General features: G+C 40.0%; 1 protein-coding gene across 1 annotated transcript; it reads right to left on the bottom strand.

Annotated features, from left to right (window-relative positions):
* Nucleotides 1-1,144: 1,144 nt before the first annotated feature.
* On the bottom strand, nucleotides 1,145-26,338 carry LOC135990946 (solute carrier family 22 member 15-like). Its single transcript, XM_065639131.1, has 12 exons — nucleotides 26,249-26,338; nucleotides 24,163-24,309; nucleotides 20,248-20,380; nucleotides 19,436-19,600; nucleotides 17,723-17,852; nucleotides 15,688-15,909; nucleotides 13,944-14,084; nucleotides 12,122-12,207; nucleotides 7,989-8,097; nucleotides 3,710-3,782; nucleotides 3,040-3,210; nucleotides 1,145-2,076 (listed from the first exon to the last, which is right to left on the bottom strand). The coding sequence occupies exons 1-11, from the start codon at nucleotides 26,336-26,338 to the stop codon at nucleotides 3,043-3,045; spliced, it is 1,464 nt and encodes a 487-aa protein (XP_065495203.1). The 3' UTR covers nucleotides 1,145-2,076; nucleotides 3,040-3,042.

Raw genomic sequence — 26,338 nt, 5'->3', positions numbered from 1 at the left:
GAAGAAGCTTGAGCCTGTGCTGCCGTGGTGTCTGTGACTGGGGGGGCGGTGGCTGCGGCTGCAGCTCCAGCTGCCCTTCCAGCTTCAACAGACACCGTGCAACTCTCTTTGCTCAAAAGGGACATAAACCTCCTATTTAATCTAATTTCTCTTAACGCTAGTGTTAATACTAGCACATTCGTCACGGCAGAGAACACTCTTACAGTTCTATCGAAACTCCACAGATATTCAAAGCACTCAAAAACGCCGGTAATCTGCTCTAACGAGAAGGCAAAAGTATGGTTAGTCAACCTTTCTAAAGATTCGCTAGCCCATTTAGCAAACACACAGCTGGATTTTATCTCTCCCGGAGGTTTCTCAAAGTAAAGCAGAAACGAATAGAAACTCATCATCGGTTGCAATATCATAAAGTAAGCCAATGCCAAACCACACAGTACCATCATAAGCATCGTCCAGTTCTCTGCTGTGATATAATGTAAGATTCTATTCCCAAGAAACACCCAACATCAATACAGTATTGCAGTCCACAAAGTAGAAAATAACTGATACAAACCATACCACAGCATTTTCAAACCAATGTAATTCACTTCTGCCTTAATACCGCTTAATAATATCCTAACCACCCAGACCCGCAAGTTTTATAACCCTATGAGTTGGCACCGTGCCCAGAAAATGGAAAGGTACATCTGACCACTTTTAAGAGCCAAAAGATCTCCAAATTTCGCGCCGAGCCCAGCCCCAACACGTGGTGGTGCCGAGCCGAGCCGCACACAAAGAAACGGCAGGCAGCACCACCTCGTGGCCGCGCCGCGCAACGCTGAGCACAAACACGTGGCCGCCAAAGAGAAATGCGCCAGGCGTGGGCGGCCCCGCCCCTTTTTAGTGCCAAAATATTAACTATTTCTTGAGCCCCAGTTCTGCCCGCGTTCTCTGCCAATTATCTCTTGTGGTTTGATCGCGGGGAGACAATCAATAACCGCGGCAGGTGTATTTTCCTTAACCCTCTTCCCCGCTCCCGTCTTCCGCCCCCCCTCTCCTCCCCCTTCCTCACTAATGACAGGCGATTCTGAGAGGAAAGGAAAAGAAGAACAGAGAGAAGAAAAGCTGGAAAATTCGAAAATGTTTTACTAACGCTACTAAATAAACAGAGAGAAAAATAAAGCAGAACAAATATTATAGAACCAGTCTTGCAATTCCCAGCAGCTGCTCCAGCAGGATCCTTCAGCCAACCACAACTAGATTGTTTGTCACGAGGCCTCAGCTTGCAGGGACAGCAGAAAAAATGCCGAGACGAAGCAAACCAGCAGGAGACCCAGCAGAAGAGAGAGGGAGAGTCCTTCGGGTCCACCTTTTAAATCCAGGAAGTCGTGAATGGGATGGAATACTCCAATTGGTCAATTCGTGGTCACCTGACTCAGACCACCTCCTCTCGTTGCCCTCCCCCCCCAATGACCCAGGACACTTTTCATGTACGACTGTAGTAAAAAAATTACTTACTCCCACAGTAAAATCCATTTCTACTCCTTTCAGATCTCCTGTTCAGGTTTCTTATGCTAGACATACTAAGGCCAACAACCCATAAAAATCTCTGGTCTCTTCACACTGTGAGGTATCCTGTAATTTAGAGGCAAAAAACCCCTGTAGAGAAAATTAGCATATACAAGTGTGCTCTTACTTTTCACGATTACAGCTTGCCTAAATATATAAGGCCATCTAGATTTTAAATTATACACATCACTTCAATTACAACATTATAGCTTAATCTGAAGCTAGCAATTACATTTTGTAAAATAAATTAATACTTCATTTTAAGAAGCTGTAGTGAGGTCCAGAGGTCCGAAGTATGCTTTTGTTAAGTCATTAAACTAATGCACAGATTTGTCACCCCTTTTCTCACAAGCTTTGATCAAGTTCTTCCATCTTCTCAATTTGCTTCCATGAGTACCGATATTTCCAGTCGCATGTACAGAGCACGACTCTGCCCTTCGACTGCTATAGCACCTTCTCAATGGAGGCTTCATCTTCCACCACAGACAGGCCTTCTGGAACTTTAGTGTTTTCTTCTAACTGGTTTGCCTGTCAGACAGAAAAATGACAATGGAAAAACAGTTTACATGTCTTATTTTTCTTGTCCTATTCCATAGGCTAATGTTAAACCTGAAAACCAGAATTGATTGATTTTTTTTTTTAAAGATTAGAAGTGAAATGTTATTTGAAAAGCTCAATTTTTTTTCCATTTCAATTGAATGCAGTATTACTATGTATTAGGCATAAAAAGAAAGCATAATGGTATGTGTAGTATGGTTAAATCGATTAAGTACAATGACTACCAGATAATTAACAAACTAGCATATCAAGAAAAACATAAGAAAAACATGTATTCTCTTATATCTACATTAAGCCTGTTTAGTGCTAAGCTACCAATTCCTTTCTTATAGGAATTATTTTTCTTCTCGTCTTTTAAAACTAATTCTTCTGGGAAGCCATTCCCAAACTTAGAGGATATACTTGACATTTTCTAGTTTATTACCTGTTGAAACAAACAGAACTTTCATTTCCAGCCTCAAAGGTTTTATTTAGTGAATATCAACAACAGGAAGACACTTCAAACGGCTCTAACCGAGGAGACTAATGAAGGACAAAACATTTCCTCAGATATATATTAATTTTAGATTATGTTCCCCTACAAAACATGACCAAAAAGCACAATCCAATATATGATAAATATGCCTAGCTGTTTTACTCTAAAAGCACAGGAATGTTGCTATTTCAGATTGCCTTTCTAAAAGTTGTTTTATTTTAATGAAACAAAATAGTATTATTTTACATGTAATTTAAGACATACAGCTGCAACCTGCTAGCCTTGTCATCTTTGAGAGCCAATAAAAGAATAAATTTAATCTCCACTGAATGCAAGAGAAAGATGGCTTAAAAAACTTCACGCACACGTTCATTCGCGCACAATCTAAACAACATGCACTAAAATCACAGCTTGCATAAGATAGAGGGAAAATAATGCAAAGTGACAGTAAAAAATACCAATTACTCTGCTTCTTCATTTTTAAGCAGTTGGTATTTGGTAGTCTGGAGATCTTCAATGCTCTCGGCAATTGGCTTATTGAGTGTTTCAGGCAGAAGGAGGGTCAGGAATCCCGCTGACAGTCCACTGATTCCAAACACCACGAACGGTACCGAAGGACTAAGAGATTTCTAAAATTAAAAATCCATAGTAAAAAGCAAACATTGTTTCCTGATCTTAAAATATACGATCCATGTGAACTGCAGCCAAAACCAAGAGACTACAACTTTTTACTCCAGCAATCTGTTCAATTATCCATGTATTGGTAGAACAGAGAAACCCAATAAATGTCATTTCACAGAAAGAGCTTCACACAAAAACTTCGTTTACATGCCTAAAAGAACTCAGATACTGAAGGAGTCTTAGTACAAAATGTATTATATGACAAACAGTTCACTAACAGAGGAAATATTAACAAAACACAGGACATTAGATTATTTCCAAAAGGGATAAAACACCAGGTATTTTTACACATCTTGTTCATTAATTATTGAAATTGAATAAACTTCATTTAATTTTTCATAGAAACAATTTTTTTAAGGAATATAGACACATGTGGTACCAAAAGCAGCTAAGTGCTTTTGAGAGAACATAACCAAGCTGAGTTACACAAAAAGCAGAAGATCTTACCATAGATGGCACAAATGGAGCCAGAATGCCCCCAAATCTGCAAGACATGGAACAGACGCCCAAGCCAGCGTTTCTGTTTCAAACAAAGAATGAAAGATTTGTAGTTTCAGAATACACGACTGAATCATGCATAAACATGCGGTGGCATTGCCAAAACCAACTTTAAAACAAAAATATAAGTTACCAATAGTCTTTATTTAACATTTTTTTTAAAAAGGGTTGTGTGTGTTTGTTTGTTTTTACACATCTCCAGCAGTTACTCCAAGATCTTCTAGAAAGGCAAATGACCCCCTTTACAACCCTAAGAAAAGCCCTCTGTTGTGCAATCCTTCACACGTTTGAACAAAGAGAGAAGTTTTCTGACCTGCCATACCAGGCAATTTAATTGCCATCCCTGTGCTGGATGGGGAGTGGTTTCGGGATTCGGCAGGATCACCAGGCACAAGAACCCAACATTCTCTGCAGCTCAGGCCCGCGGCAGCAGCCTCTCTTCTGGCCCCTCAGGTCTGTGCTTACCTCCAAACAGAACACAACTACTTGCCAGTGTGAAGCTCAAGTGACATCTGGCCAGATGGTTTTGAGAGACTGAATTCTGTGCTCCCTTCAATTTTCAGACATGTTTAAAACAATCTCATCTAGGCTGAGATAATCAAAGCATGGGCTAGAACCGCAGGATTCCTTTCAAAGAGCCTTTTCAAAGAAAGTTACAAAAATCCCGTGTCTTTCATTTCCTGATCCAATGCCAAAATCTCACATCTCTCTATCACTCCTAAATATGGTATTTTACAGTCCCTTCAGAGACTGACATTGGCACCAGTCGTCAGTGAGACAGCAAGAACCGGCTCATGGGGGCTGTTCTCCTTCCCTACGTCTCTCAGTTGTTTCCTCTTATTCATCATCACCCTCGGTCACACCACTGAGCTGAGCTGCTCCTGCTCACCCTGTTTCCTTTTCCTCCTTCGAAGGCAGGCAAATAGTGACAGGATTAAAGGTGACAAGCAGAGAGGTGACACGGGTCGCTACTAAACCAAAACCACCCACCTCGACGTCCCTTCCTAATGGCCCTTTGTGCAGGTTAAGGGGAACAGCTGATGGAAGGAGCTGATCAGAAGCCAGTGACTGCTGTAAAAATAAACAAAACAATCTGTTCTCCCAGCAGAAAAGGGAAAGAGCAACCCATGCTTCCTCGCATCGAGGCAACGTTGACCCAAACCCCGTGAGACAAGGCAAAGCGCCTTCCCTGTCAACAAAATCCCTGAACAGATGAGAGGTACAAGTCCATGTGTGAACAATTTGTTTCAAAGCATCCTTCCCACAGACAGTCAATGCCCAGAGGTTTGCTGGCTGCTTTTTTTCTGCTGAGAGGAGTAGCGGAAAAGGCAATCCTAAACGCAAATTATTTAACTTCAATTCCAATGCAAAATGTAAGCAGTTTTTTAAAGTCTTTAGGATACTATTAATCCAGAATCCAGCAGAGTTTGGGTTATGCAAGACAATGTCGTGGTATCCATGAGGAAAATCACATCATCGTCCAGGAAGTATCAGTAAGTATTCTGGAGGTGCTGCACTGCCAATAGCTGACTGTCCGCCGCCTCTCTTACCTTACAGCCCCAGCTTTACAAAACCCGACTGGCTGCACATGTAGTGCCAGCCAAACAGCCGGGGGCAGATGCAAAAGTTTCTCTGCCGCAGCTCTTTGGTGGCACTAATGCTCACCAGGGACTGGTGTTCAACAGAAGGAATGATGGAGAGTTCCTTGCGAAGAAAGCCGGAGATCAAAGGGACAAGTATTTTAAAGAAGTATCTATTATCACCACTGACTTAAGTAAAAATAAGGAAATCAGGGTTCCTGTGCTATCCTAGGCAGTCCAATGGCCCCGCTCTGATTCCACCCATCCCAGACAAGGATGCCACCATTTCCCAAACATTTTGTCATGAAAAAAAAATTAGTTTGTTTTTACATTTATATTACTAGACCTATGATTACATTTTGTTTCCAAAGACAACCTTCCTTTTTGTCCAAAACACATCAGTAGTGATGTTTTTCTATTTTTGATGTTTTTGTTCCCCAGCAGGTATTTTAAAGGCACATCGAAAAGGAAAAAAAAAGCCCAAAGCAGGTATATGCTTTCCAGCTTGCAGCACCTCTCCGTTTCTAGCATGAGGTGTATTTGTCATTCCTCCATGTAACAATTACCCTAAAAAAAAATATATGCCTAACAGTGTTCATGCTTAAAGTAGTAAGTAGGTTTAAATAAGGAGCAGTAATACCCAAGACATTAATTTTTCTGGAAAACATCCCATTGGAAAAAAATAAAGGAAAAAGAGTTTATTCCACCTCTTCTCTAGTGCCTTTAAAGGGTCCATGTCTCACCAGATGGTACAAAGGCCTCAGCTCCGCTGTCAGAGCAATACCAGAGTCACAGCACAGCTCTGCTAAGCCCACCAGATGGTGCTGGTGCTTTGCTTTAATTTAAACTCTTGCCCATCACTGCTTCTCTTGTGTAAACTGTAATATTTGCAATTTAAGTGCCAGAGAGTTATCAAATAAATTAACTGTATTACGTGTCACATGAGGATTTTTCATGTGGTTTAATGCAGTTGTTTGCCATATTATTAAATACAAGTTGTCTAATAAAGTTGCTATTTTTCTAGACTGTCTTTACTGTTGTGTTTTCTCCACTGGCGGTCTGTATCTTTGACACATATTAGTGTAGATTCTCAAATAAAGTAGCACTTTACTCGATTTTTTTTTTTAGTCTTCCTAATGGCAAATAGTTTCAAATACACTGAGACACTACTGTCATTCCTGCCATGTATGAGCTGTCACATGCTTGGCATCAAACATCAATGGGACTTCAGAACACAAGGTAACATAAATCATGAAAACACAGTGAAACAAGGAAAAGCTGAGAAATTTAACGTTTTCAGATTTCTCTTGATTCTCAACTCCAGAAAAGCAGAGAAGAGAGATAAACAAAAAACCAGAAGCCACCCACTAGTAAGAGAGACCCTAAAGAACACAAAAGTTTGGAGAAGGAGTGCAAACCAACCCCCACATCCAATTTCAGTCAGCATGCTTGGGACTTGTATATTAAACCTAAACCTTTGCCAAGAATCACAAGCTCAGTAGCTAGAAACAGTCAATCCACCTCCATCCTCACAAGTTTTATTGCAAAACCTGCATTCACAGTCTAGCTTTTATGCCTCCGTAACATATGGGAAATTGTGAATTTCAAAGCAAAAAAAAGCCCATCTGAGGAGTCACCCACATTTTTATTATTTTTTTCCCCAACGCCCTCACTGTCCTGGAATCAGGTGATTTATGTCACCATTCCAATTACCTCTACGGTGCCACAGGACTCATCTACCAGCCAGGACACCTTGCTACTCATCTACTAGCCAGGACACCTTGCTACTCCACAGCAGCTTTCGACTTGCCTGTTCTCTCAAAAGAGGGCTCGGTTTTTGCAGCAGTTGTGGTTGTGCAGTCACTATTCTTGAGCAGCTAGTGCAGCATGGCTCCAATTTTCAACATGTACTTCAAGTACCATTCAGAAAACCACATGCAGCCAAAAGGTGGGGGTGAGAAGAGGACTATGTGATATTATATTTTCCTATCTCAGGTTTATCTTGGGACAGCAAGAGAGAAAGTAAACTCACAGTGCCAATGAGAACTACGGAAAATAAACTAAGGTTTTAGCCCACTTGTTCATGAATTGAATGTTATAAAGCAATTTACTGCCATACAGAAATTATTAAAATTAGTTGCATTACAAATATTTAATTAAATCACAAAGATATAGAAAAGCACTTGTTTTTCAGGAGGCAAAAAACCAATCATATGGGACAGATAAGTATACAGGACTGTAAATAGTCCCTACTGCGTAGTCTATAGTTATGATTAAGTTAGCATACACTTCCATCACATCATTATGTTTGGTTTTGCACCCTGTAATTTTACACCCAAAAATCAATAGTAGAAATGAGAAATACAGCACCTAGCATTACAGTGTAAGAAGCTGGTTTTCCTATTTTTATTCTGGATTCAGACCTAGAAGAAGATGCCACAAATAGCCCAGGAAGGTGCATTGGTGCAAAACATGTGACTGATAGGAGAAGGCCTTTCAAGCCCCAGCGAGCCGCCTTAATTACAGAACGAACTCATATTAATATTTCAGGTAAAAATAATTACGGATAAATATTAAAAGCACAGCTGCAATCAGTATCACTGTGCATGAAAAGTATTTTCATTTACCCAGCAGCTCTGTTGAATTACCTCAGTACTGTTGGATATAGTTCAGATGTATAAATATACACGATGTTGAAAGCGGCGCTGACCATCATTTTTCCACACAAAGCCAACAAAGTGGGACTGAGGAGCAGACCTTCCAGGAAAGAAAGAAAGAAAAAAAAGAAAAAGCTGTAGCCATAAATAGTCTGTTTTCTTACTCTTTTTACACAATGTAGAAAACATCCAGTCCACTTTGAGAGACTGGCACACAAAACCAATGTTTTATCTCTATGATTTTCAACTACAAGAACCATCCAATTATCTCAGTTCTTCCCAACCATTTTAAGAGCTAGCATAAGAATAGATACATAAAATAACAGTTAGAATCAAGAAAATCTGCCCCATTTGGGGGGAAAGTGTAAAACTATCACTGCTCTAGCAGTCAGAATACCTTACCAGGTAACTGCATCTTCCGAGGAGCACAAAGAGACAATATACCCTCCTTGACTCATGTATTAGATTTAAACCATAAAACTTGATTCACCTCAAGAGTTTATTTGCTCCCCAAGGACACCTTGTTGGGACTTAAAGCGCAGCAGCTCTGTAACTGGAAAGAACAAATGCTAACATGGCCCAGCTGGCTAACCTGATGTGTGGTTCTTTCAAAGTCCAAAACAAACCTGCCTTTCATTACCCTGATTTTGGATATGGTTATGTTCGCACCATTTGTTTTAATAAATAGAAAATTTAATACATTTTTTTTTTAAATGTGAAAAAAGAATTAATGCTATGATCAGCTGTGTTTCAGGTTCTCTTCCTCAGCACTGAGTCAAGCATGTCTCAGTTTGGATCAAATGATGTTGATTAAGTAACAGGAAAGTCTGATTGCTTCTCAATTGCTTTTAATTTTGTCCTCAAATATTTTCAGTTCTATTCATCTGATCAAGTCAGATTCTATTTCAGCTGAACCAGAATTTGTACATAAACTGGAATGCAGAAACTTACTTTATTTTCTTTTAAGCGTGATGCATTTTTGCAGTTATTTCTGTAATTCATGCAAAACAGATGCAACATTTTCATCCAAGTTCTCCTTTTGCTCAGTAAGAACTGGAATATTACACAGAGCTGCCAGAGGCAGAGGCGTGAACCTTGTCCTCAAAGCCCTGCTGGGCCCTGTCAGAACACTGGCACATCCCTTTTCTTCCATCAACCGAACACAAAGTGATGAAGACGAGATATGTAATTCTCAAATGTGCTTTAAAACTTGCCATTTCTATCCCAGGGAGACTTAAATTGAATGCTGCATATCCATGTATTAGAAATGTAGCATCAGTGTACTTGGGAAGTTTTGGTCTTACTATCAAAGCAGAAGAACGAGTCTGTCTAGACAGAGAAATTAGCACTCAGAAGCTGAGGAGTGCATCTGAAGAGCAGGTTCCCTCTCTCGGGGGAGGCTGAAGGCTGGCGAGGTGGGGAATTGCTGCGGGATTAGAAGCACACTGGAAATTCACTACACATCAGCTTCCTTCTGTAAGTAAGCCCAGACATAGTCATTATATTTTTCTCAGAGTCTTGGAACCTATTTTTAGCAATTCTTGCACAACATTCCATTATTTTCTTAACATACATAAAACAAAATGCCATTAAGCAGGAATGCACTTTCTCCTACAGGGATTCTGGTGACCATTTATAGGTCACTCGCTAGGTCCAGCCAAGCATGTCCATACTTTGCCCAGCACCCTTTCACCTGAACATTCAGCAGCAATGGTCTGCGCACAATTCTGCCCGAAACAGTTCAGTCGGGGCAACTGTTTCAAATTTTGGTAAAAGACCAAAGTCGTAAGTTCTTACTAAATTCATGCATTTGAGTTTTCTTGATAAAGAATTATCTTCCATTAATTTATCTTTTGAATTTAAGGAAGTAAAACGAGGGAAATGGTAACAAACAGTGCTGATGTTTAAGAGCTTCTAGAGCAGGAGTTACAAGTTTCGATGCCATTAAAGCTGAGACAATTGATGTAATGAACTGCAAATTTTCCTTCCTTCTTGAAAGTGTTACCAGTGAGAGTCACGAAAAGTTTTTTTGTGTTATGTGTTCAGCACAAGCAGACAAACCTAAATGGAAGTTCAAATCTAGCTACCCCTAGACCAGAACGGGATACTTGCTATAGTGTAAAGCAGACAAAATGCAGAAGGTGTCTTTGTGCTTTACAGCAGCTTTTGGAATAAAAGATTACAGCTCCATTCCCCCTGCGCTGCCACTCTCCCTCAGCAGCTTCCAATCTGATACTCACATAAATTAATTGATGAATTCTAAGTGATAAGGAAAGAGGGAGCTGAGGGATATCTCAGTTTTTACTCAATCATTGAGAGATTTTTTAGTCTCAAATTCAGTACGCATCTTTAGTAACCAAAGTGTTCTTGGCGTATTCCACAGGGGAGATGACTTGGATCAGATTCTCATTCACAAGCTAGCAGAGTTATTTAGAAATTGAGCAAAGGTTACAGATGAGAGGCGAGCGCCCAATATCTCATTAAAATCTTAAATCCCTTGTAATAAAATCAGGGCTTTGTCAATCACTCTGAAGAATGCAGACTTAGACAAACATCAGTGTTTTCCTTAGCAACGGGAGGGTCAGATTAGAGATGCAACAACCCTCATTTCATCCAGTGAAGTGACTCATCTTCATCATGCTTCGAGCTGAATTTCTTTCTGCTTATTGACACAGATCACTCCAGGCCAAGAACCAGCTTTACTCTCGTCGCAGTGGAAAGCAAGATGTCTTAATGGGACTGAAGTCAACTCAACTAGAAAAAGGCAGAAGACTTCCTGAAATTTAGCAACCCTTCAGGAATTATTACCCTATCCCGATTAGTCACTACTGTGTTTCTTTCATTCTGTTTTAAAATACATAAAAAGCAGCCAAAAGAGCATATTTGTTAGAACAAATGAAGAAACAGCCTCAATAAAAGGAGCAACAAAACATCTGAGGATTTGAATTAACACAAGCATGGCAAATAGGATTACAGGATATTTTTTTTATCTCTTTCCGTTTTTCTTCCCGAGACTTCTCTGAGATCAATTTGAAACGGATGCCATACAGCATTTGTAACTGGTAAGAATAAACACAACCTATAAAAGGCTACCTTATAATCACATCGCTGCTGCTCCTGGGTCAAAACACTGTTAAAGTGGAAACATTTCTACTGAAACAATATAAAGATAAAATACAAGCAGAAAGCAGCCACTTCTGTTTGTTAGTGTCATACAGACATAAGTTTTCAGTAGCCAAAATATATATTAATACAGAAAAAACTGTATTTGAAATGGAAATAAAAGTGAAAATACAAACCCACACGTATGTGAATGTCACTGACAATATTAGAAAAAACATATTTTGAGATGAGAAACATACTTGATGATACTCCACTGTTGCCACGAACTGTCCTCAGAACTGCACAGGGCAGCAATACACAGCGTGAGATTGAGAAAGGCAGAAAGCTTCTTGCAATCCCTATGATTTCCATATTACAGTTCTGACTTCCATTTCTAATTTTCAAGTACGACATAATTTTTTAAAGCTTTTTAGTGGTGTTCGTTCTTCGTTTTGGGATTTTGTTTGGTTGGTTTTTTGTTTGGTTGGTTGTTGTTTTGGGGGTTTTTTTGCGGTGGTGGTGGTGTTGTTTTTTAAATGATGAATTACACTTCTCATTCAAGAAAATCTCAGTTCCCATCTCTAGAAATATTACATGCCACCAAAACAAAAGTAAAACTAAGCTTGGCATCCTGCACTGTCAAGATCCAATGAAACCAACATTACACTGCACTGCAGTCTGGCTAGTAAATCCAGTATTTTAAGTTCACCTGCTTAATAGTATATACATGGATGTAGTGTCATTATTTGAGACAGAACACAATAGCTTGGTCTGACCTTTGAAAAGCCAAGAGCTTGCAGTCAAACTTAGTCAATTAACAGGTTCAAATTATGCCAGCAAGAAGTTAAAAGCAATATAGACAAGACCTTGGCTCCCTGACCAGGAAAAGACAGAAAAAAGAGAGGTATAAATGAAGAGGGCTTTAGGCCCCGACAGACTCGGTCACAAAATACTCCTTTAGTAGTTTTGTCAGCGTTCATCTGAATTAACAAACATCTACTGTAGCAGCAGTACATACTCACCAGCATTTGTTGGTAAAAACATAGTAAATATACAGGAAAATCCTGCAAATATCAGAAAACATGTCATAGTTTTACGTCTTCCAGACCTAGAAGGAAAAGAGCACCAAGATAAAGGATGGAAACCAAGTCCTTCAGTATTTTTTAAATTTGTCTGCGCAATACTATCTAAAGTACACAGGAGCATTAATGACAGTTATAAATCTACTATACTTTGGTAAAGGCTTCAAATCTTGCATTATTTTCCTAGTTCTGCATACCAAAGTCCTCCCAAAAATGCCTTGCTATGTCTAGCCAAATTTTAGTTTTTACAGTATTGACTTTGTAGCCTTGAGAAGAACCCATCTACTTCAGCAACAAGAACTCACAGACTTCTTTGTTCTCTGTACTGAGCAAGGCAATGGGTCCTGTCACCAAAAGGGTATTACAGGGCATACACACAAAGATCAAATTAATATTGGTCATGAAAATGTAATTCTAATGCTTCTTAATCTGTGTTTCTCTTTTACAACTCTGAATAAATATACGTAGTTATGACATACCATAAAACTATTTTGTATGCTTTTCCATCTAATAGTATACAACCAGAAGTAAGCAAAGGCTTTTTCTACTGCTTAGTATTTTAAAATAAAAGACAATAGGATAGAAAATCACCAGCCCATTTTCACATCTGCCATATTTACATATTTCATAATTATCTGCAAAGGACCACAAATAGCGATACTCTTAGTAACAATTTGTAGGCATGCAGGAATACTATACATGCTTGTTACTTCATGAACTCACACAGCTATTTCTAACTACTACCCTATACTAGAAGAACTACAGCGTATCTATAACATACAATGCTTGTTTTTAAAATCTTCTAAACATTTTTGCAACAATAACCACCACCAAGCTATAATTTAACCATACTACTCACTAAACCAGAATGAAAACAGAGTAGCTGGCTCGTCACATTCTGTTTTGCTTTAAGTACCTAAAGCTACATATATCCTTACTTCAGGAAACAACTTGTCAAACGAATTGTAACTTTCAAATCACAATGCAAAAAACAAACAAACACACACGTAGAAAAGGACTTGTGCAGTTTATGGTTTAAATACATGCTCTTAACTTAGGTTTTCTAGGCTTGGGGTGAAGATTCGTTAGCTATTTTGGTTTTTAGCTTGACCAAGCTGACAGTTTTTTGCTGCCCAAAGAAATCCAAAAGGTGACATCCTCACCTGCCTGAACAAAGCAGGACTTTGGCCACTGACCTCAGTGAGACCAAGGTATCACTACAAAGCTACTCAAACGGAAGGTAAGATCAAACCCTGAGCAGCTCTTTAGAAACAAGAACCCACATAAAGGGTAGCCACCAAATACACCAGAAAGTGTGAGAGCACGGGACATCCATCACTCATGCCTTAACGCAAACCGAACGGCTCTCACTTCGAAGTTCTCTTTGAAGAGTTGAAAGTAAAAATTAACATTGTCGAAAAATGCATTCAAGTGCAGTTGGTAGGCAGTACAAAAATAAGTCATTCTGAATAAAATATCTAAGAGACATATACAAGCTATAGTTACTTAAATAACTAAGCTACTCACATTTTTTCCCTAAAGACTAGACTTCAAAAAATAACATTAATCATTGAAACGTTCATGTCTTGAATAATTCAAAAGATGAACAAAACTGAAAATCGGAGTCCCATTCCTGTATCAACTGCAGAAACCCCGCAGCAGACTAAATCCCCAAAGAATCAACTGTACTGAAAAAAATGTTAATATTTTTCTAGGCTAGCTACAAATATATGCAGAAAACTAGAAAATAAGTTTTTCTTACCAGGATTTCTCAATAAAAAACATGCAGAGAGGAAATGCTGGAACTTCTACGAGACCAGAAAGAGCCACATTTAAATACAGATTTCCTCTTAATTCACCAGCATTTAAAGTCAGTCCATAGTATACAAAGCTGCAGACATACCTAAAAATAACCACATAAGTTATATTACTAACATAACTAGTCTTTAGGGCTAAGAAAGTATTTAAAAGGTAAATTATGCCAAGTTACGGATGAGCTATATCGAATTACATGCTAGGAGGAAAACTCTTACAACTTATTTAATTAAACAAAGTAACATTGAAAGAAAGCAAATGGTCGTATATATGCCTAGCATAACTTTCAGAATTTTCTATTACCTTAGCATTTTTTCTAGATTATTTAGCAAATCTAATAAGCTTAACTGTAATTAGATGATACTTAACTGTTGAAAAGCAATCCTATGAAAGAAAATGATACATACATCCACTGCTTAACAGAGAGTGTCTTCCCAAACCCAGGCCCCCCCAACAAACCTATCATCACTTTCCTTGGAAAGAACTAAGCCCCCACACTCCTGTCCCGTAAAAGCACCAAACACTGGGTTGGAAAGGCCACCACGTATTACAGCAAGACATTTTGCCTATGCTCTAGCTGTTACCTTGGTGTCCAAGCAGAGTCTGGGCCAAGTGAGGTAGGACAGTTTTGCCTGATCCAGGCAGAAGTTTGTCCTGTCAGTCACAGCTGAGCCTCACGTCTAAAGGCTCCTGAGCAACAGCACGAGGAGCTGGGTGACACCACTCCAACAGTTCTGCACACATCTATCTTCAACAGGGTTTGAGATAGAGGAAAACAGTGCTGTGGCCTCTTCTTCCAAAAGGTAGGAATGCCTCGGAGCATAATTTCTCATCACCATCATTATATTTACCTACCAGCAACTTAAAAGTCTAAGAAGCTTCTGAAAGGTCCTACTTAGCAAAGACATTCCTGATGGTTCTCCCATGTCCTGCACATCTCTGCCTACCCCACACAAGCTACTGATTTTTCTAATCTACATCCTGACAATCACCTCAAATGACATTGAACTTTAAAGGGAAGACGTGACCTTGGCATTTTGGAAAAGAGCTGTTCCCCCAACAGATTTTTAGCTCAAGTCAATTTGTAACAGCTGCTGCTGTAACAACAAACCCAGCACCCTCCCCACTTCAGGAGTCCCTCTCTGCTGCCATTTATTGCTAATATATTATGTTACATCCTCCTACACTTCAAGGTGATTTTTTTTTTCCCCAACTTGTAACACTTTTTAAGACAGCACCTAACATAAACCCATGCAATCAGCATTTTATCTTGCCCACAGTCTGCCTCCACTGAACCTGCGTAATGTGCTTTTGGGCTCTCAATGCTTATTCTAACTCCAGATCTCTGTCGTTGTCTAATCCACGTAGACCTTTTCTCCCTAAGACTGACTGAAATAAGAAGCTGAAGCAGAAATTACTGAGAGAATGTGGTTTTGAATCAATGTAAACATTATGTTCTCACCAAATTATCTCTTATTAGGTTTTGAAGCCGTTTCTATGTAACGCACTGGAAATAAAAAGCAACAGCAATAATAATGAAACATCAACTTTACATCATTTTAGATTATTGTTCTCTGCCATTAACTGACAAATCTACGATTTAGTTTTTGAGGACAGGATTTTTAAAAGAAAAGGAGGAAAATCTTGTTTCCTCATGTCTGACTGATTCACAGCATCTTGTAATTACGTACCAGATGTACATCAATACGATGGTTCGCCACCGAAGGACTGCATGTTTTACTAAGTTCAGGATAGCAGGTGCCGACTCGTCCTTTCTCAAAGTTCCCACGCTTGGTTTTAATTTTAGATTCAATCTCTCTTTTCCATTACCAAGTGCAATATATTGCAACACATCTTCGGCTTCTGCCATCTTCCCTTGGGAATACAGCCAGCGTGGTGATTCCGGGAGCGTGCTTACAGGAAAAAACAGAAAATCAATGATCACAAGTTCATTCTCAAGAACAAAGCACTGAAGTCAATCTTACAGTTTTGCAAATTAATATCTAAAACCAAAACTGTACCAATGCAAAATTCAGAGAACATTCTATTTGCACTACTCTGCATATTAAAATCTACATACTCCAATATCAAATACAGTTAACCTGTTGGAGATGCTTGACAAAGCATGCAGTCACGCGAGAGGAGGTTAAATCTAAATCTTGACTTCTGCTGAACTGACTTCTTAGGAAATGCTACGTTAGCACTATCCAGGGAGCATCTCAAATCCCAGTTAGCTGAACAGCCACGACAAAACTTTGTTTTCACAAAATTCATTTCAAGCTTCTCCATTATGGAAAGAGCTCTCAGATGAATTGAGACAAGAGCAAAAAAAACCTTTCTGGGGAATTACCTGTCAAGCTCCAGTACAAGCTCATCACTACTGAATAGGTTTTAAATCTCTTGTTCCCAAGTATAATCAGAATATCCTTGCTTATGACAACTTCAGTTCATTATTCCTGTGGGGTTTTTTTTGGTGGTGGTGGTGGTGGGTTTTGTTTTGTGTTTTTGTTTGTTTGTTTGGGTGTTTTTTTCTTGGGGGGGGGGGGGGGGGAGGATTTTTAGGTTGTAGAGTGCACTACTGCTTTTACACAAGCCATAAAACAAAGAATGGAATATTTTTTTGCTGAACCTTTAATTTTCTCTGATACTCCTAAAAGAGATATATATCCTATAACCAAAGTAAACTTTCATTACTTCAGAGGATCTCAGTATTTTTAGTATTTAGGGAAATTAACTATTTCCACCAGAAATAGAACACCATAAAGGAAAATACATTATGCGGAACTTCTTTCCTCAGGCCAGAGACTTCGTTTTTCTTGACCACAGCAAGAGCAGGCTTTTTGTGTATTCTTTAGCTGAACCTATTTCAAGAACAGATCTATCCAAAAAATAACTGAAATTTTTAAGATGGAAATAAAAATCAAGTGTTTTCCCCACCTATGCTGTATGCTAGACATCACCTGTATTACTGTGTAGACAACCTACTACACTAATTCTTTTACTTCTTCTACAGCTCTAACTAGTAATCAGAATTACACAATGCGTATTATATTATATGTTAAAAGAATATTTTGTAACACCATGGGGCAGCCAAGGCTAGTACTTTTAATTCTGTACATACCGATGCATTTCATAATCATTTTTATGAACATGTCTGTATTGGAATTCTAAATAGGAGCACCCAATAGTGCTAGGAATGGACATGCAAGACTTCAAAAGCAAGCAGATACATAGCGTATCATGCTAAAAAGGCAATCCCAAGCGCTCCCACTTATTTCCCTTTGCGTATGTCTCACAAAAGGCAACTCTACAACCCTTCTGGGACCTCTTCCAAAGCTGCTCAAGCGCTGAAGCCCGTCCTTGGCAGCAGGCGTGTTCCTGGCCAAGGCTCCGCTCGCAGCCTCCGGCAGGGCTTCCCTTCCCCACGCAGGTCTGGAACAGAGGCGTGTCCAACAGCTGGCACACAGCTGCTCTTTGCAACGCTGGCCACCACAGCTGGAACAGCACACAGAAAGACAAGCTTGTCTTCTGGGTAACCCTAACCTGCCTCATTTAAAACTGTTTCTTCCTTCACAATACGATTATTTTCTTTCCTGGTTCACAAAACCATACAGAAAAATATCATCCCTGTTTGTACCACTTTCTTGAATGATGACAAGAAAAAAAGTAACTGTTAAAAATCAATGTATATTTTTCTTAGCATTACAACGCACGTGAACCACTTACAAAGAAAGGAGGAGGAAGATGACTCCTGGAGTGTTCGATACCAAGGCAAGGTAGCGCCATTCTCTTACACAGTAACCCAGTAAAGCATAAACAGCAATGCCAACTGCAAATGTCAAATTAGTTAACGAACCTGAAAATACAAGACCAAAAAAGTGACTACAGAAACCACAGGCAAAAGGTAAAAACACTTCTTAAGCAGAAGCTCAAAATTCCTAGCCCGTGATACACCTAAATAAAATAGCAATAAAATCTTTCAAGTATCTTTACAGCATTTGTGAATTAGCTGACTCAAGTATATTATGCAGTCCTAATGAAGAATAACTTTGTGTAACATATGGAGGGTTTGGGGTTTTTTCCCCCTTTCAAGAAGAAAGGGTGGTACATAGAGAACAAGAAATGAACAGGAACCTACAGACTAAAGAGAAAACCTGAGGACAGGAAGGGGAAGTGTCAAGAGCAATTTTTTTAGATCAATTTAGGTAATCTTGACTAGAGGTGAGAGGCTGGAACAGAAATGAGAAGAAAGCTATAAAAATACAAGGGCTGAGTCCAGTATAAAAACAGCTGCAAGCCAGAGGTATATTACAGCAGGCTTCTGATGAACAAGCATAAATAAAAACGTTCAAAATACGGGGTCAACTTGAATTCCAAAAGCCTAACAACAAATCCTCTGCAGCCTAACACAGGAGATCTTGTACTAACCAAGAAACTCTCAGCTATCGCACACAAAGCCCAGCTCCCAGCCAACACGTAGCGGAGCTGCTCAAACACAAACCCTCGCCTTCAGCCCCTGAGCAGTTGTTCAGCATCTCTTTCTCAACAGCTGAGCTGAACTAGAATAAAGTGCCTAGAGTGGCAGGGAACAGACAGGCTCTCTGGTCCATCAGAAGGCTGGCCCTGCAGGGACAAAGGCTGGGAAGAGCAGGGATACACAACAGGGCAATGGGGAAGGATGCAGTGGGGGGAGAGAGAGAGGCCACAAGTCAAAAAAGTAAACTCGGGAAAAGAAAATTCAGTACTTAAAAAAAAGTGGAAAGCCATAACTAAGCCACAACTGTCTGATACAACCCCAGGAGTCCAGAGAAGAAATCAGAAAAATAATAGAATGAGGTAACTGAAGAAATGAGAGACAGAAATGTGCTCACAGCCAAAGTCAGCATTTGGACCAAGCTTTTCCCCATGTTGTGCTAGCCAAAAGGGTGTTACAGTCTGAGCTACTCCAGCTTTACAAGAGATTGACGTGCAAGCATTAAAATGTATTTTAAGTCTTGGCAGAGGCATATGAAAAAGGACTTTTAAAAATACTGGATGGTCAGAACATTCAGCAGTAGAAAAAAACCACACCCAGGCATCAAGTCATTTTGTGGTGCAAGGAAACTTCAAAGAACACTTTCATCGATATCTGCCCAAAATACCATAGAGCATCGTTCAGAAATTCAGCAATGGACAAACTGAGAAGTTTTAGGAATCAATGTATACATTTTAAAATGCTTGCCCATTTTAAAACAGTTTTACTAGTTATGAAACTTGATTCCCTCTGGCTTACTCAGGCACCTTTCCCACAAAAATTAGAACTTGGATACATCAAACTTATACGATTTATGCTATAAACTGACTTTACTTGTTACAAACACAAGAATTTAAAATGTAAGGTATTGATAGTCAGAACAATATATTGCATAGTAATAATGATTCAATATTCCCAAACCCCACCTGTAAATGACCAAAATGATTTTCCTACGTATTCTTGGGTCAGGACAAAAGACACAAGAGCCATTCCACCATTCACAATTCCAACAAAAAAACGTGAAACCGCAAATATGTCATAATTTGGAGCTAATGCTGTGACATACCCAAAAACGACATCAAAAAATAGACCTGTGGAGAAAGAATAGAATGTAATCAGTACTTATGCTATTCTGCTTGAATGCAGAAAAAAGGCAGGGAGCACAGTTACAGACTGTAATAAGTAGTTTATAATACTTTTGTCTCTAGTCTCTCATGTTTGGCTTTCTGAAGTCACACCGTATGAAAATTACAATTATCTTGAAGTCACGCACTTGAGGTCTGCAATGCCAAAGATGATGTTTCCTTGAGACAATGTTATCATTAAATAAAGAGACCCTTTGGCTGCAAACGCAGCTAGAAAACAAAACACCAGGATATGAGTTGCCCACTTGAAAGATGTTTAGGTAAATAATTTTCCCCACACCTCCTATGCCCCAAAAGAGAATTATTTTTATTGGAGACAATGTAGTGAGGCAATGTGTGGAACACTGCGCTCATATAGTGATAGCCATAGCAAAGCCAGGCTATTTTTCATCTTGTGTTGATATTCCAGTGACCACTAAGCTGCCCAGCACAGTCATACTAACAAATTTTAGTGCTGCTCTACTCCACTTGCACAGATTGTTAACTCCATAACATTGAGGCAGCAGCCCGGCCCCAAGGGCAGCCTCCAGGCAGGACAGACAGATATTGTTATCCACATCGAATGCTTAAGAAAAACCTTTTAACAATCTTACCTGAGATATACACTGGTTTCCTGCCCAATTTATCTGACAAAGGACCAAATGTGATATTTCCAATAAGCAATCCAGCAAAAAATAGGGATGATGCAAGGCTCACTTTGTAGGCTTCTTGTTCGATGAGGTACCACTGTCAAAAAAATAATTTCCTTATTGTTAAAAGCATTAACATCAAGTTGCTTGCTTCCTCAAAAATAATAAAAATCTATCTAAATTCTTCTCTTGCCATTTCCCACTTCTCCCTTTATATCCAATTAAAGTTTTGTTCACAGCTTGACAGGTAAGCCAACAGTCATGTTTTTTCCTAACAGACTCTCACACGTCTACTTTCTCCCCTCTCAAGAAATTTCATTATAATACATTATAAGCTTTCAACTTGATAACTATAATTAGTCGCACTTCAATTCCCAAGCTTTGACAAGGCAACTTATCTTAAGGTATTAAAACAAGGAAAGTCTGAATTGTTAACAGCTTAGCCATTGCAATTTTCAACAAGCTTAACTATTTCAATGAACAGGTAATAAAAATTATTCACTAACAAGAACAAAGCATGTTGACTATTGCGGTATGTAGAAAGTTAATGCTGTGCAGCTGTGCTTGCTGGACCATGAATAATCCCTGCTGCCCTTCCTCCTCATACCCACATTGAATTGTTGAACAGAAGCAGGAAGGGATTATGGAAAGATGTCCTTGTTTTATAAAAACTCTAAGACCTACTTATTGACTTACTGATAGTTTAGTATCTTATTGTGCACATGCATTTATAAGCAAACAAGTTAGAAATAAAAGCTGCGTTTCTTTATAAAACGTACTTTCTGCCTCATTCAAAAGTGGAGGCAGCAGAATCAAAAATTGTCAGAAGAGAAGAAACTGAACTGACAGCTGGTTGAAATCGGGATGAAACTTATACAATTTCCCGAGAGGGCAAGATGCACAAGCAGCTCATGTACCCCCCACTACAAACCAGGAGAATCAACACTCAGAAATGCACTGTTGAGATTACAAACATTGCTGACATCATGAACTTGGGAAAGAACGGCAAACCGAAAATCTTAAGTGCTTTTGCAGGAAAAGAATTGAACTAATTCAATGCAAAGCTTTACCCAAATAAATAATTAATAATTATTTGAGTATTTAAAGTAATTCCCAGTGTATTTACTGGAAAATTTACTTTCAAAAAAGTGGATGAGCGTCATGCTGACTTTTTAACTGACATGTGCAGTATGTCCTTTGGGGAAAGGAAGAAGGATCCTAATCCCATTTGCCTTTTTCTTTAAGAAGCAGAAGGTTTAAAAAGAAAAAAAGCCTAGGAGAAGAGGCCCATGCCCAAAATCTAACACAGCATACTAGGAGCTCAGCCCTGACACGTCTGCCTTGAATACATACAGATCCCCAAAGAATATGAGGAATTTACTGAAGCTTTTAATTACAGCAGTCTTAAGAAACATATGTTTTTCTTCAATCTGAACTAAAATAGTGGCAAAGTACTGAGAAGATACAGCTCCATCCACCCAGTTACCCACCATTTACCTGAACTCTACCCACCCAGTGGCTTGCAAGACACGGGTTTGCAGGAGCAGGACAAGATTCAACACGTTACCAGGACACCTTCGTTAGCCCCATGTGGCCAGTGCTCCAGCACAGAGTTTTGGGGGACTTTTGGATACTCTGGGAAGGTAACACTCCTGTGCAGCAGCATTTGTAGCTGGTTTCTACTAGAGCCTGCTGGGTAGTAGATTCTACCCTATTACATTGGAGAAAGATGTAGCCTCAAAACTTGTAGTTTAGCTTTCTGAGGAGACTTCAACAATGCAATATGCCTGGGCACAAATCCTCAGGAAACTCCAAGTAAAAAAATATTTCAGCATGTGCTCTCCAAGGCACAGAGCAATGCTGGCATACGTTGTTCTTCTCTCTGCTAGCACTCCACAGCACACAGATTCCAGACTCACAGTCCTCATCTGCAGGGTGTTTCATGTTGATTCAAGACACAAAACAACTTCATGATCTTGGATATGGATGTAAGAAAAGCAACTTCTCAAAGGTAAAGGACCGTTTCAACACCAAACATAACACATTCCTGAATTCACCTTCCTAAGCATCATCACCTGTTAAATAAAGCAGGGGACTGAGTTGATGCCAGACCAAGAATTCCAACAACTATATTCTCCATTAACCAAGCCTGAGCCATTATTTATGAAGTCTTAGCTATGCCAAAATTAATTACAATGATTAGTTCTTGAAGCAGAACCAAAGAGCTGCACTAAAGTTTTGTTGAGTTCCAGAACAGAACAGTACCCCTGCCAAACCTGAACGGAACTGAAAATATTTACAGTTTAAGTTCCATCACCAAAATAAAGGAAATAAACTTGACAAAAGCAGCTTCCTCTCTCAGGACAGAACAAGAGAGAAGATTGCTTTTGCAAACTGTTACTTGTGCTGCTTACCGTGTCACTGGAAGATGCTCAGATTTTAACAAGTCTGATATAATAATCTGTGAAGAATATAACTCTTAAAAGAATGCGTCTATATACTTTATTTGCACTAAAGGAACTTGTTAAGTATTTGTCAAAATCAGCTATGGTTTTTTTGGCAAGCTACAGCTGATTTTGTAACCAAGAAAGCAGGCATCTCAGCTCTTTAAATCCACACGGCATTTCGATTTAGTTACTAGACCACTAGCATACAGCAAAATGTTGGTCAGCATCTCAAGATTCCATGAAATTACTATTAAGAATTAAAAAAACCAAACCAAACCAATAAAGTTACTGAAATGAATGGGAACATAAATTTGTTTTGATGAGTCTTGAGAACTGCTACGTATTTTGGAAATAGGGACACTGACTGCTATGTTTAAAAAACACAGTTTTTGTTAAAATCGGCTGATTTCTGATTAGAAATTAAGCACTATCCCATGCGACTCAGCCTGCCAAAAGGCTGAAACAGAAGAGTGATCTTCAAAAACAGGCTAATAAAAAAAATCTGTTCCTGACAGTGATGTGATCCAATATTGCCTCACTCCTTCTTATGTCTAGTGATTCCATTTTTCCACTAGAAACGTTACACAGTCACATTTGGGATAATGGGAAGGAAGCAAAAATTTGGCACTGGCTACACTGAGCGCTACCCTGTCTTATACGAGGTTACTGACAACGGCTGCAAGGATTCCATCAGCAGAACTCGGACGGTTCCCGCTCTGAGCCAAGCCACCCACGCAGCCTTCGTTCTGGCACCAGCAGCCATGCTGAGGTCACTCGCGCTCGCCTGAGTGACTGCAGCCCAGGGACCGGCAAAAAGCAAACGCAGCCTTTTGCACGGAATTCACAAGGCGTGAGGATGAAGGGTCACGCTTCTGTCCCGCTCAAACTTCAAGCTGTTCCATCTCCCACTCGCACCACACACTGAAATAAGCAGACATGTGGTGCATGAGTTTCATTTTTATACTAGTTTTAATCTTGAAGATGTATCTTCTGTGAAAAAACTAATGCAACTCACAGTAAAGCTTACACGGCACAGCAGATTGTGCAGACGCAACAAATTGAACCTTTTGTGGTCGAAAATAAACACTAGAAGGAGTGCGTTCTAAATTCCACAGTTATAAACTGTAGTTAAATTCTAATCCATTACTAATGACTTTCTAAAACATCTGAAGGTAAAGAAAATTGAAAACAAAATAAAGTTTAACCTAAGCTAATAAATCTTAGATTTACACTAGGAAAGCTAAACTAATAATATACTTTCAGATTTAAAATAATAACAAAATGAAAAGCCAAATGGGCGGGTTCCAATAATTTTTAATAGCATAAGCAAAACGTTACAGTAAGCCCTTCTCAGCTTTTACAAGCACCAAGTCCCACACTAATGGCATAAATCCCCAAAAAAGAAATGGTTAGGCACAACAGGAGTACTTGCCTCAGTTACTATCGATGTGAAGTTGTCTGCAAAATGGACATGCTTGGCAAGTTCAGCTCTGCTCGCTGGAGTTCCTTCTTGGTCTATATGATACTCAGGCACAGCTCCCACAAGAACAATAAGCATCGACTGACAAGCCACATATACCTTAAAATAAGACACAATCATTTACCATAAACAATCCCAAGGAGACCTGCTGGAATACTCTAAGCCAGGTGTGTCAAGACTCATTTTCAGCAGAGGCCACATCAGCCTCGCGGTCACCTTCAAAGGGCCAAATGTCATTTTAGGACTGGATAAATGCAACTACTCCTACATTTATCCAGTCCTAAAATGACATTTGGCCCTTTGAAGGCGACCGCGAGGCTGATGTGACCCCCGGTGAAAAATGAGTTTGACATCCCTGCTCTAAGCTTTTCATTAAACTAACAATTAACAGTCGACCTTTACCGAGCATCACAAACCAAATGCAATCAGTGTACGGTGTTTAAATCCCCAGATGTGATCATCAGGGCAGCTGGGAGCAGCGGGCACCACTCCAGAGGTACTCAGGCACTTTCAGTAAAAGCGCCGTCTTGACATCTTCCTTCCTGTTGAAAAGTCATTCAGTTTGTTCTTGCTGTTTCATAGCCAGGCACAGGAAAGGAAGATATTAAGAACTCCATTATAGTCTAAGTGTTAGATCTCAGCTATGAAACTAAGATTATCATTATAATTTAAAAAATCACTTGCTGTACTCAAAGAATACAACCTGCAGTGACAAGTCAAAAAAAAAATTCTAAGATTATATTTTTCAAGTGTTTGTTATTTCTTTCCATTGCAGAGACTAAAACCTTAACCTGATCGGTAGGAAAACTAGAATGTGTAGAAATTTTTAAAAACCCAAAATTAATAAAGAAACCCTTATGAGAATATTTATTAATTAATATGGGCCTAAAGTCGTTTTGACTTTCTGGGCTTTGCATGTGATTTTATTTTTTCCAGCTTAAAATAATGGTATTCTTAAGCATATTCACATATTAATGCTTTTCATCACATTATCATCACATTTCCATCACATTGATGGAAAAGTTTTGAATCTAGAATAACTTCCTTCATTGGGCCACAACTCTTTTCGTGGTGGATTAGGTTAGACCTTGTTTCAATGTGCCATTTTATGCTGTGCTTACCTTGGATGTTCTTGCGGAAACAAGCTATAAACAAAAAACCTGCAACCAGCATAATCTCCCTCCCTCACAACCGTGTTTTAATTCAAAATTTGGAACTGCACTAACAGGAGGAAGCCTGCTATGAAGAAACTAAGCGAGTGAGAGAGACGTGTTTGCATGTGGGGGTGTGGACACTATTTAAAGACAGCACCCTGCATACCAGTTTTCACAAACATATATTAAAACGAACAAACAAAAACCAACTAGTTGCTGTGGTTATACTCCACTTCCTTCCGTTCAGCAGAAGCTCAAAAGGCACTTTTCGAAAAGTGGAAGATGTGCATAGAAATAAGGAAAACAGATCATAAACTTTGAAAAGTTAAGCATGTAAGACTGCACTGAGGCCGGAAAGAGGTTTGAGAAACAACCCGCAAAAGGAACAAAACCCACCAAATCCTTTTTGAAACGCCCGTGATGAGCGGAGCTCTGAGAAGATGTTTGCTAGAGGAACACTAGGAGAGGGATGCTTTGCCGTCCTCTGCAAGAGTTGCTACCTGGAGCACACGGCCAAGGCGCAGAGACCGGGACCAGCGAGCAGCGGGCGCTCCGAGGCGGAGGGGCCGGGGGACACGACCCCCGGCCCCCACCGGCCTGGCAGCCCCGTCCCGCTGCCGGGCGGGCCAGGAACCGGGACCCGCACGGACACCCCGGGGCACAGTGCGTGTGCGGGGCAGCCCCGCACCGGCAGCCCCCGGCGCTTCCTCGGGACACGGAAAAGCAAACCCGACCAACCCCAAGCACACGAACAGAAACCAGAAGACGCGGAAGCGGGAGAGCCGTGCGGAGCGGGGCGGCTCGCACGGGGGCGGCGGGCGCACCCTGCTCGGCTGACCCCGTTGCCTCTGCCCCCGGCGCGTCCCGCCGCCGCCCCGCCTCACCTGCAGCAGCACCAGGAAGGCGGTGAGGCGCCGCTGCCCGCCGCCGAACTCCCCCGCCGCCCCGAAGGCCTCCTCCAGCCCCAGCGCCAT

This window comes from Caloenas nicobarica, chromosome 7 (genome assembly GCF_036013445.1).
Source record: "Caloenas nicobarica isolate bCalNic1 chromosome 7, bCalNic1.hap1, whole genome shotgun sequence".
NCBI lineage: Eukaryota > Metazoa > Chordata > Aves > Columbiformes > Columbidae > Caloenas > Caloenas nicobarica.
Note: the sequence above shows the minus strand (reverse complement) of the source record. Positions and strands in the feature narration are given on the sequence as shown.

What these genes read in the sequence shown, in the direction of transcription:
- LOC135990946 (XM_065639131.1), bottom strand. Translation starts at nt 26,338, where the DNA reads ATGGCGCTGGGGCTGGAGGAGGCCTTCGGGGCGGCGGGGGAGTTCGGC. An exon ending in CTATATCCAACAGTACTGAG is followed by an intron (nt 3,783 to 7,988) that starts GTAATTCAACAG and finishes TGTTTGAAACAG; the next exon opens with AAACGCTGGCTTGGGCGTCT. An exon ending in CTCCATTTGTGCCATCTATG is followed by an intron (nt 3,211 to 3,709) that starts GTAAGATCTTCT and finishes TTTTAATTTTAG; the next exon opens with AAATCTCTTAGTCCTTCGGT.